This window comes from Telopea speciosissima, chromosome 6 (assembly GCF_018873765.1).
Source record: "Telopea speciosissima isolate NSW1024214 ecotype Mountain lineage chromosome 6, Tspe_v1, whole genome shotgun sequence".
Taxonomy (NCBI): domain Eukaryota; kingdom Viridiplantae; phylum Streptophyta; class Magnoliopsida; order Proteales; family Proteaceae; genus Telopea; species Telopea speciosissima.
This window is the reverse complement of record NC_057921.1, coordinates 40,555,222-40,567,858: the sequence shown is the minus strand read 5'-3', so window position 1 is coordinate 40,567,858 and position 12,637 is coordinate 40,555,222. Positions and strand designations below refer to the sequence as shown.

At 41.9% G+C, this 12,637-nt stretch overlaps 1 protein-coding gene and 2 pseudogenes across 1 annotated transcript; all 3 read right to left on the bottom strand.

Annotated features, from left to right (window-relative positions):
• Window positions 1-377: 377 nt before the first annotated feature.
• LOC122665741 (cytochrome P450 71AU50-like) lies at window positions 378-2,901 on the bottom strand. Its single transcript, XM_043861883.1, has 2 exons — window positions 2,194-2,901; window positions 378-1,258 (listed from the first exon to the last, which is right to left on the bottom strand). The coding sequence occupies exons 1-2, from the start codon at window positions 2,899-2,901 to the stop codon at window positions 407-409; spliced, it is 1,560 nt and encodes a 519-aa protein (XP_043717818.1). The 3' UTR covers window positions 378-406.
• A 5,115-nt stretch (window positions 2,902-8,016) lies between these two features.
• Window positions 8,017-8,882, bottom strand: LOC122665739 (annotated as a pseudogene).
• Window positions 8,883-8,941: 59 nt separating this feature from the next.
• LOC122665738 lies at window positions 8,942-11,548 on the bottom strand (annotated as a pseudogene).
• Window positions 11,549-12,637: the final 1,089 nt, after the last annotated feature.

The following is a 12,637-nucleotide window of genomic DNA, read 5'->3' as shown; positions in this document are numbered from 1 at the left end:
ATGTATGGATGGCTGGCTTCATTCTGGTCCCTCTTCACATCTGGAATGAAAGGAATCCAAGAAGAAGAGAAGAACTCAGTACAGTGACAGTGTGTGTAGTTGGTCAGAGGTTGTTAGTGGGAGAAATTTTTGAAGAACACTGATTCACCCCGCTCTTAGTGTCGGCCTGGGAATAACACCATTCTAGAACAAAATTATTTTTATTGTAAATTTATATTGTTTACAAGAAATTATATATATAGCAGCACAAGTAACCCTAATCAAGACACAAACTTTTATTAGGAAAACACATTGCATAAAATCAGACTGCGACTAGGAAACATAAGATACACCAATAGAGACAACACAAAGCAAAAACATACACAAATATAAATAGGATTACAATACTACCAGGCCAGCACACTCCTTACAAATTGTTGCCACAAAGGCAAAGGCGATAACTTGGAACAGCAAGTAGATGGTTTGCTCTTGGAACAGATAGGCCAAATGTCTCAGTCATGTCCAAGTCGTCAGGTGACATACCATTGGGTAACTCCCAATTGAAGCCATGTACCAATTGTCCAAGTACTAGTTTCACAACTGTTAGGCCCAGATGTATTCCAGGACATCCTCTACGACCTGATCCAAACGGGATAAGTTGGAAGTCACGTCCGCGGATGTCAATATTATTTTCTATAAATCTTTCGGGCAAGAATTTTTCAGCATCACCATAAGTTGACCACACATTAGGGTCCCTTTGAATTGCCCAAGCATTTATAATCACACGAGACTTCTTGGGTATATGGTATCCATTGATTGTTATGTCTTCCACGGACTCATGGGGAGCTAACAATGGAGCAACAGGATGAATCCTCATGGTTTCCTTCACAACCATGTCCAAGTACTCTAGTTTAACTAAATCCTCTTCCTCAACTAGCCGATCTATGCCAACTTTATTCCTCAACTCCTCTTGGAGCCTTTCCATCACCTTCGGATTCCTTAAGAGTTCTGAGAGGATCCATTCAATTGTGACAGCCGATGTGTCTATTGCAGCCAAAATCATGTCTAAAATGATTCCTTTTATACTAGTTCGATCGATCATGTAGCACTGTTCTTCTGCCTGCATATGTTCTGATTCCGTCATCAAAGACAGCATCACATCAATAAAGTCCTTCTGGTGGTTGTTACAGTCTTTGGGATTGTTTATGTGCTCATCAATGATCTTCTCCAAAAACCCATCAAAGAGTTTGCTAATTTCCTTCATGCGTCGACCCAATCTCTAATTAACAGTGCTACGTTAGATGGCCTTTCTTTCGAATTCCATGACAATATTGAGATGGGAACCCAAAATAGTGAAGTAAATCTTTTTTGGTGAATAATATTATATATTAAAAAAGAAAAAAAAATACAGGACAAGAGTCAAGAAAGCTAACTAAGGGAAAGACCCCAACAAATCAAAATAAGATGAATACTCAACTTACTAGGGCCCAAAAAAAGGGCCAAGGCTATTAGATTCCCTTAAGACAGTGAATATCATTCTTGTAGCTTCATATATAAATAAAGGTTTTAATTGGATTTTAACAACCTCTTTTTTATTTTTTCAAATGGATAAAGAATTTATTAAAAGGAAAAGACAGAATAAATCAAAGGAGACTAACAATGTCTAATCTGAAAACCCCAAGAAGAAACAATATTATGCCGATTATTGGCAATTGGGATCCTCTACTTCCGCTTGCCCCTACTATCGTGTGCCCCACACACACAGCAAGACGCGCAAATACTGCCTTACCTCTTCTCGAGCGCCTTACCTGAGCGGGTTTAAGGCGGTCTTTGCGCGTCTTGCTGTGTGTAGGGTGCATGGCAGTACCAGGCAGGCGGAAGTAGAGGATCCGGATCCGATTATTGGAGGAATTAGTAACCGAGGCACGAAGGTGGTCAACCTTAGATCTAACATCAAACTCAATAGTACTCCAAATCTGGTTATAAGAATGGGAGGTGGCGTCCATCTGCGTTTATTCCTTTCCCACCAGATGTGGTAGATCGAGGCACAAAAAATCACCTTAACAGAGAAAATATTTACTATAGTGAATAATCAACTAATCCGTTTTATATATATATATATATATATATATATATATATATATATATATTCGCTAAAAGGATCATATGTATTAGAAATAATAGAAGGAATGTAATAGAAATAAATTAAATTACCTGAAGGTGATCAAGTGCTCCAATATAAGGAATGAAATCGGCCAGGTTAAAAGTCCCAAGAAGCTTATGGTATTCCTCAGCAACTGATTTTAGGTTGGAGGTCATTTCTTCAAGCTTGTTACCAATCAGCATCCGGAAGCTCATATCCACAATCAGCGATCCCACTTTGGCACTTAAATCAACCACTGCACCAGCTTCGGCAGCCTCCTTAAGAGATCCAACAAAGAGGCCCAACTCCTCCCTTCTCATCTGCTTGAATGAATCAACCTTTGTTGTACTTAGCAGCTCTATGGTGCACAGCTTCCGCATGTTGCGCCAATATGTACCGTATTGTGAGAAAAGTGGGCCTTTGTTCCCATAAGACACATAATTGACACCCATAGTGTAAGGTCTTCCAGCAAAGACTGCGTCATGGGTCTTGAGGAACAACTCCGCCGCCTGAGCAGATGATACCACCACAGTTGGCACGAGGCCAAGCCTGATGTACATGATGGGTCCATATTTCTGGGCCATTTGATGGAGGGTACGGTGAGGGAGATCACCCAACATGAGAAGATTGCCGAGAATCGGTATCCCCCAAGGTCCCGACGGTAGTCGACGATCATTACTTTGTTGCTTGGCTTTTGATCCATGCCGGAGATGGATCGATAGATACTGGAGCCCTGCAAGCAGTACTGCCAAGAGAACTGCAATAGTCCAAGAAGACATTAGGAGAGTGGGGAGTGAAGGATATTGCCAATTATTGTTGGACATAAAATCTTTTCTTAGATTCTGCTCTTTGGAAGGAATCGAACAATATATATAGAAGTAGATATGGGTGAGTGCGTGGAGATATATTATAATTGGACCCTTGAAAAGAATGGCATGATTAATGTCAATGGTATGATATTAATTTATTAATTGAGTGCGGACACGTTCCCAACATGTGCATGGCACGCCGTGGTTTTGTCTCATCCTCCTAAAAGGTTTTCCTTTACCAGTCCGGATACTCTCCAGCGTCATTGAAGAGGATTTCTCTCCAATAACGCTCTCCTAAGGCCATGTTTCATATTCATTCGCGCTGATTTAACTCTGTCTTTCTCATTCTTGCCTTAATTTCTATTTTCTTTTTCCTCTCTCCCACTTTTATAGGAATCAATAAAACGTGATTGAAAAGGAAATACGTAATTAAATCTATAATCTAATCTCTCTCTCTCTCTCTCTCTCTCTCTCTCTCTTACCTTATGCGAAATAATCCTGCAACTCAGTTCATGGGCTGAGGTATTATCGCATCGTGAGGTATCGATATCATATCCTCGTATCGGGGCAATATGTAACGGTTTTGGTTGTGTGGCCGATCTTGATATTGTGTCAATATTGTATCGGTGATACATTACGAGCAAGGGGTAAAACAATCAAGTATCTTTTTTTAAAGGGAAATTAGGGGTAATTTTGTCAGATACGGCTGATCCTTGTCGATATCGTAGCGGTATCATATTGGTTTTGAAAGTAACCGATACCTGATCTAATACCATGCAGTAAAACCATGGGTTCTAGTAATCGATAACGGTCTCTACCAATCCAAATCGGTTAGGTTCACCCCTGTTTCCTTCAAAAAATTTAGATTTAATTTAATTTAAAATTTTACCCTTGTCTATACTGGTCCACCAAGACTGGATTGGCAAGGAATCGGTATTGGTCTCAACCGCTACTGATGCGAATCGGCTGATTCGATACTGATGCGAATTGGCCGATCCGATACTGATTCTTCAAATTATGATCTTGATATTGTGTTGATATTGTATTGGTGAAATGGTACAGACAAAGGGTATAGTAGTAAAAAACCTATTTTTTTTTTTAAAAAGAAAATCAGGGGGTAAACTTACTTGATACAACCGATCAGTGTTGATGCCATATCAATATCGTATCAATTTTATAGGTGATCGATACCCAATCCGATTCAAGTGACCAATACCCGATCCGACATTAGTAACCACTTAGATACTATAATTTCCTCCTCATCCTTATGCAAGACCAAATCGGTAGTTGTTCATCAAAACCAATGTGATTTGCAGGATTGTTTCGCATAAGGAGAGAGAGAGAGAAAGAGATTTAGATTTGAGATAAGATTCTGGACTTATGAGAGAGAGAGATTTGAGATTAGATTTTGGATTTAATTACCTATCTACTGTTCAATCACGTTTTATGGATTCCTTAAAAAGAGGGAGAGAGGAAAAAGAAGAATAGAGAAAAAGAAAAAAGAACGAGGAAACAGAGTTAAGTCTCCGTGAATGGCTATGAAGCGTGGCCTTAAAGGAGCGTTATTAGGGGGGAATCCTCTTCAATGACACTGAAGAGGATCCGGGCTCTTCCTTTACATGCAAGAAAGGAAGAACGTTTTCATCACGCGTAAAAATTTAAGATGATTCTTGTGTGGATCTTTATTGTCTCAAAGTATCTACCCCTCCATTTCCTTCAATTCCTGTCAGGGGCGGAAATGACCACCCTATCCCCTGCCCAAACACATTACCCGAGTGGGATCCACTCCCCAGTCCCCCCTATCAGATAGGAATTGGAGGAAATGGAGGGGCAGATATCTTTACGATTTTCAAGTTATTATTTTTTATTTTTTTATACTTTATAATGCAATCCAGTGGTCCCTACCGATTGAGCAAAGCTTTCACCATTGAGGGAGGGAAATTCGGTCCTACATTCATTTCAAGAGTTACTTAACATACACGTTGAGAGGAACATAGTGGCCAAATTTTATATTCCTATTTGTGCTTATTGGTAGGATTTTACAATAAAATATATATGGATATGGGCTATCGATAACACATGGTGGTATAATCTAATTAAATCATTTAACTACGAGGCCGTCGAAGTCCCTCTTCATTCTTGATATGCATAAAAACAACCCACCTATGGTTGATCGACAGGTGGCATAAGGTTCAGCTAAAGTGGAAGATTAAGGTGAATAGCGTTGTTATCCATCGAAGCATAAGCCTTTTCATCACATAACCACCATTGTGACAGGGAACCTTCCACGGGTGGCATTTACCTTACTTCATCAACACAAAACCTAATTCCACCGTCATACATCCTATAAGCATAGGGTTACTGTACAAGGTAACGGGATGCTTAATCGCACTTATTACTGTCACTTAACTACTCATGCAGTTCCTAGCTCTCACTATTGTTGCCCGAGTAATTGACTTTAGCATTAGAGAGTAACTCGGAGCCAACTCCACACTTTCTTCATAGGCTTTTTGTGGAATAATAATACAAGTGACATTACCTGACTGAATGGGTTCAGGTAAGGTCTCAAGATTAGGTAGACACACCCACTGCAGCCGCATAAGTTCTCCTGTTTACCATCGGTGGCTGATCACACTCACCTCTAACTCTGACGTTCACATGATCCCCTCCTTGAAAAGCATCCACTCCTCCTTGAGATTCTTTGCACCGCGAGTCAATGTCCCCCTACTCTAACACATCACTATCACACACCTCTCTTACAGAACTCTCCATTCCCTCACAACCGATATTTTTTCCTTGCATATCTACTCTTCACATGTCTATTTTAGTGAATGGATCTGTTGCGTCAAAAAATTGTCGAGCGGTCCTGCGAGTGCCATCACCTGCAAGTGGACCAAGGGGTCAACAGAGAGAACCGGTGTGGTTCCGGCCTGGGGCTGTCCGATGCCAAAGTTAGATCTCCTGAGCAAATAGATGAATAGTGATTATTCAATATGAGTTTAGATGTCCCCCGATGGGGTTGTGCACCTTGCCTTTTATAGTAGTGTATGGCGGTGTGGAGAGTCCCAGTTTGATGGCGAGTGTGCCGTTGAGTGGATAGAGGCCCTGGGTAGCAGGGCTCTATCCTGATTGACCATCTCCCCGCGGGAGGGAGTGTCCTGGTGGTATCAAGATCTTTGGCGGATAGATACCCGCGTGTGGTGATAACGTCATTGGTGCTTGAATCCGTCTGGGTGACGTGACTTCTAAGCAATGGCCTAGAGTCCTGGTGGTGACATGAGTCTGTAGTGACATGATTGGGTCATAGACGAGTGGCCCCGGTGTCCGTGTACATCACGTCTGCGTCCACGATGCCGCGCCTGGGTGTGAGGCCATGCCTGGGTGAGGCCGCACCTGGGTGAGGCCGCGCCTAGGTGAGAGGCCGCGCCTGGGTGAGGCCGGCGCCTGGGTGAGGTCGCGCCTAGGTGAGGCTGGCGCCTGGGTGTAGGCCGCGCCTGGGTGAGGCCTCACCTAGGTGAGAGGCCACGCCGGGGTGTGAGGCCACACCTGGGTGAGACCGCGCCTGGGTGAGGCCACGCCTGGGTGAGGCCGGCGCCTGGGTGCGGGCCGTGCCTGGGTGAGGTCGCGCCTGGGTGAGGCCCGTGCCTGGGTGAGGTTGTGCCTGGGTGAGGCCGCGCCTGGGTGAGGCCGCGCCTGGGTGAGGCCGCCGCCTTGGTGAGGCCGGCGCCTGGGTGAGGCCCGAGCCTGGGTGAGGCCGCGCCTGGGTGAGGCCACGCCTGGGTGCAGGCTTCGCCCGGGTGGGACCCCCGGTTGGTTCTCCTTGGTTCTGAAGTGGGTCGCTTTGTGACACATGGCAGTCACTGACTGGTTCGGTGAATCTTGGATGTATCAGGATCTCCAGTGGGATTATTCTCCCCTCGGAGGGGTGTTAGACAGGGTTGTCCCCTATCTCCTCTCTTGTTCACTTTAGTGATGGAAGGCCTCACCCATTCTCTTAATTGGAAGTTTGATCAGAACTTGCTTGCTCCTATTCCTAAATGCAAATCCCTGAACCTAACTCATTTGATTTACTGATGATATATTTATTTTCTCTAAAGCCTCTTCAACCTCCTATCAAGTTATTATGGATGCCTTGCAACTCTTTATAGATTTATCAGAGTTGGTGATTAATCCTCAAAAAATCTCTTAATTTTATCTCTGGGGTTTCTTCTGATGCCAAAGAGGTACTGAAGAATATTATGGGTTGTGAGATTGGCCACCTGCCGATCTCTTAACTAGGCCGTCCTTTAATTTCCTCTAGGTTGTCCTTGCATCATTGCATGCTCCCCTATCTTGGATAGGCTCAGGAAGAATTTCCAGTTGTGGAAGAGTAGACTTTTTTCTTTCGCAGGCCAATTGGAGTTGGTTAAGGCTGTTATGCAAGCCTCCTATCTATTAGACTGGAGTTTGTGGTATCACTAGTTACATCATCAATAAGATTGAGGCCGTTATGAATGTCTTTCTATGGAAGGAAAGTGATAATAACAAGTTTCTGTATACTACCAGTTGGGCTTCTGTTTGCCTTCCTAAGAGGGAGGGTGGTCTTGGCTTGAAAAGACTTAAAGATGTTAATAAGAATGGGTTAATTAGGTTAATTTGGAGAGTTGCTAAGATGAAAGAGGGCTTATGGATCCAATGGATATATATTAAATATCTCAAAAAAGACTATATTTGGAACGTGAAGTGTTCCTCTAATGTTTTGGGGACCAGGAGGAAAATCTTAAACCTCAGGCATCTTGTTCAGGGAGTTATTATTTCTCATATTGATGATGGCTCTTCCACTAGGCTTTGGCTTGATAATTGGCACCCTTGTGGTGTTCTCCTTTCATTATTTGGTGACAGGATCTGATATGATGTAGGTTCTAACAAGATGGCTCTTGTTTCCTCTATTATTGTTAATGATTCTTGGTGCCATAGTCATCATGTTTCTCAAAATCTTTCCTTTATCTGGGCCAGCTGCAATATATCCCACTTCCAATAACTAATCCTACTTCGTTCTACCAAAAGAATAAAAGAAAAACTAATCCTACCATATACCATATATATCTATCTACAACATATATCACATTTAACCACCCACTCCCATCTACACGTAGCATAACACTCCGTACAAATTGTTGCAGCAAAGGCAAGGCAATAACTCGGAACAAGTAGATGGTTAGCTCTTGGAATAGTTATGCCAAACTTCTCAGTCATGTCCAAGTCCTCAGGTAACATGCCATTGGGTAACTCGTAGTCGAAAACATGTACCAATTTTCCAAGTACTAGTTTCACTTTTTATAGGCCTAGATATAAACCAGGACATCCTCTAGGACCTGATCCAAATGGGATAAGTTGGAAGTCATGTCCTCTTAGGTCAATATTACTTCCTATAAATCTTTTAGGCAAGAATTTTTCAGCATCATCATAAGTTGACCACACATTAGGGTGCCTTTGAATTACCCAAGCATTTATAATCACACGACACTTCTTGGGTATTTGGTATCCATTGATTGTTGTCTTCCAAAGATTCATGGGCCAATAGAAATGGAGTAACAGCCGTAGGATGAAGCCTCATGGCTTCTTCACCACCATGTCCAAATAGTCAAGCTTAACTAAGTCATCTTCCTCCATTAGTCGATCTATGCCAACTTTATTCCTCAACTCTTCTTGGAGCTTTTCCATCACCATAGGATGCCTAATGAATTCCGAGAGGGCCTATTCAATTGTGACAGATGATGTGTCTATTGGACCCACAATGATATGAACCCAATAATAGAAAAATGAAAAATACCACTTCGAGGGGTAACCTCCTAGAAACAGGGGAAGAAGAAGAAGAACATAGATAGGGAAAGAGATTTGATATATTTCTTAATGCCTTTACAATGATCCCCTTATACTATATAAAACCCTATTTAATAAAAATTACCCATCTACCCTTAACTGCTAATTTACCCATCTACCCTTAACAATTATTAGAATACCCTAAAACCTATGATGATGTCATTGCCATCCTCTTCGGACAGAACCTTGTCCTCAAGGTTCGAACAATATCACAAACAGATGATGGTCTAGAAAGTTGCCTGTTACCATCATCCATCCTTTCCTTGCAGCACAGCTTCACATCATTGTGCTCCTGGAGCCTCCTCCTAGAGAAGTCAACAGCATTTTGATTCGAAAATACATCCCATACTCCATCACTACCAATGATCAAGAACTCATCCTTTTTGGTTAGTGTAATCATTTTCAGTTCTGGTTCAGCACTGAAGGGTCCGCGCCTTGCTCACCAGTTTCCTTCATCCCTTGAAGGTGCCAATCCCCAAGAGCCCGGGTTACTCCCAACTCTCCATTCATATAACCCTCATCAATGAACCCACCCAAGGATTCAATGCGCTTCCTTTCCTTTATACAGTAGGGCCTATGGTCTCTTGACATTTCTATGGCAACGCCAAGTAGTGACAACACAGCCCGCAATCGCCAGCATTTGCAACCAGCAGAGATCTCCCAAATATCATTGCAGTGAGAGCAGTTGTGCCAAAAGACAAAGCAGACTGCAGTGAGCACTTTCTTGCGAATGCAGCATCTGTCTCAATGAACACCGCGAACACCTTCAAGTTCCAAAGGAAAATCAGCATCTGTCTCCATATTAAAAAGCACATGTGCTTGTTGCATCATACCAGCAAGTGCACATGCTGATAAAGCACCAAGAAAGGTGTCATCGTTTGGCTCAAATCCTTCTCTGCACATTAGATCAAAGAGATTCAAAGCAACATTGACACTTCATTCATTCCACACCCCAATCGAGCCAAAAAGGCACGAATATCCTTCAATTCCTGAGCAAGGATGAACGATGGGCTGAGGTGGAATCCGTCGGCCATGATTGGTTGTCGATTTTTCTCAACGAAAGCACCAATGATACGAACCCAATAACAGAAAAAGGAAAAATACCACTTCGAGGGGGCAACCTCCTAAAAACTGGGGAAGAAGAAGAAGAAGATAGACAGGAAAAGAGATTTGATATATTTCTTAATGTCTCTACAATGATCCCCTTACACTATATAAAACCCTATCTAATTAAAATTACTCATCTATCCTTAATTGTTAATTTACCCATCTACCCTTAACAACTATTAGAATACCCTAAAACCCATGATCATATCACACAATCATGTCTAAAATGATTGCTTTTATATTAATGTGATTGATCATGTTCCAGCTCTGTTCTTCGTCTGCAATTTGCACATGTTCTGATTCCATCATCCGAGGCAGCATCACATTAATGAAGTACTTCTTGTTGTCTTCACGGTCTTTAGGATTGTTTATGTGATCATCAATGATCTTCTCCAAAAACCCATCCAAGACTTTGCTAATTTGCTTCATCTGTCGACTCAATCCCTAACCAATATATACAATGATTAACAATGATGTGTTAGATTATAAAAATTAGGGAAATTTACGTCTATCACCTTTTGGGTTTAAAATAATTATGTTTATTACTTTTGGAATTTTAAAAATTACTTCTGTACCCTTAAATACTAACTCGGTTAGTTTTAAAATGAAATGATAATTTTGTCCTTTCTAATTTTTTAAAGAACTAAATCCACTCCAACCCACGTCCCCACCCTTGTTATTGTTCATCTTCCCCACAATTGTAGCAGCCACCACCACCACCGCCATACCTTCCGCCTCCATGCTGACCATCCCTAGCCAAGTGCTCTGATTTACAGTCGAAGATGATCACTATGGGGAATGGAGAAACAGGAGCCCCACCTCTGGAGTGGAATTCTCTCCGGTTTTCGGAGAACGAGCGGCTGGGGAGGAAGTTCAGGAAGGCGAGCATCTAACATTTCTATTGTTTCTTTGTGATTTGACTTATACCGATTCTATGTGGTTATCAAACTTTGATGTTCAAGCGAAATGGGTTTTCTATGTTGGATGATTTAAGTGTTTCATGGCTTGTAATTTCTCATTTGGTTTTTCCTTTTTCTTCACTGACGATATTGAAACTGGGCCAGTATCACCTGGGAATTCTAGATGTCGTTGAAGCAGTCTTTTAATTTTTCACACCAGTTTGTTCTCGAGGGAAAAAAAAGAAGGGTAATTTACACATACCACCCCTGAGGTTTGACGAGGATGATTTTACCCCCCAGTTTTGGAAAATTCTGCGTACCCCCCTGAGGTTTACAAACGGTAACAAATAAACCCATTCCGTCAGTTTATGACTAACACTGTTAAAATCAAAAGGTAAAATGACAAAAATGCCCTTTCAAAAAAAATAAAAAAATCTGCAACTCATCTTCCCCAAATCGATTGGGGGAAAGATGAGTTGCAGGCTATAGATAGAAGGTCTGTCCATTAGAACAGCAAGCCCAGCGTTATCTCGACAAGGGAGCAACTTCAACCAGGGAGTTAGGTTCTTAGTAAAAACAACCTCCCGTGGCAGAGCACCATATCTAAGGGTACCCGAGAATGGTCGAAAGCTCCAATGTGGAGAAGCATAAGCAGTAGATGATTCCAAGCCCAAAAGCAAATACATCTTCCATTTCCGAAACCCCATCACCGACCCTCTCTCAAAACCCATCTCTGCTAAAACCGCCATCATCTCCACTAACCCCTTTTTCTCCTTTCATCCCTATTCTTTTCTCTTTATTTTTTTATCATTTTCATTCTAAAAACCCTCATCCCACCATCACCGAATCTCTTCCCCATTTCTTTTCACCTTCTAATCTAACCCACATCCTTGTCTAAACAAAACCCCAATCTGAATTCCAGCCATGACCACACCCATCCTCAACTAATTTATCATTTCTGATCCCATCTTGTCTTTGATTTCCTTTTCCGTTTTCCCTCCCAATAACCATCGGATCCCTATTTCTTTTCTTTTATTCCCATTTTTCCAAACCCAACACAGAATCAGAATCCATTGGCTGCCATCATTTTTTTTCAAGCTCTCTGGAATCCATTGTCGGCTGTGGTGCAAAGAAATGTGGAGCAGAAAAAATAGAAGATGATTAGGAAGAAGAAGAGGAAACCCCGGCAGAGAAGAAGGAGACGGGGAGGAAATTGTGCGAACATAGAAGAGACCCGAGAAGGTGTGGGTCAGATTTTTCCAGTTTGAATCGACTTGATCTTGGGGACATTGAAGACAGCCCACAACTCAACTCCGGGAGGTTTCTCATTTGAGCTCGATACAGGATCAAATCCACCCCATCGTTCGTAGTTCCAGCGACCTTGCGTGAATGACAACTCCATCTCACGAATCCGGAATTTTTTAACCTAATCAAAGCAACATAAAATCCCATTAGTTATTACTCTTTGAACTTAAACTGCAGTTTTGAAGACGGTAACAATTAACAAACCCTAGATTCTGAACAGAAATAAAGCTGATCGTAGAGTTAAAAGCAAAAGCTAGAAACACAGATACAAATGGGTTAAAATCTAAAGCAAATGGAAGAGGGAAATTAAGGAGAGTGAATCAGGATCGGTTCCATGGTGTTCCCTACCAGGATACCTGCAACTTATCTTCCCCAAATCGATTTGGAGAAGATGAGTTTCAGGTTTTTTTTTTTTCTTTTTCTTGAAGGGGTATTTTGTCACTTTTCCTTTTGATTTTAACAGTGTTAGTCATAAACTGACAGAATGGGTTTATTTGTTACCGTTTATAAACCTCAGGGGGGTATGCAGAATT

Coding starts and splice junctions, on each gene's coding strand:
- LOC122665741 (XM_043861883.1), bottom strand. CDS start 2,901: ATGTCTTCTTGGACTATTGCAGTTCTCTTGGCAGTACTGCTTGCAGGG. Junction 1,259..2,193: donor GAGCACTTGATCACCTTCAG/GTAATTTAATTT, acceptor ACTGTTAATTAG/AGATTGGGTCGACGCATGAA.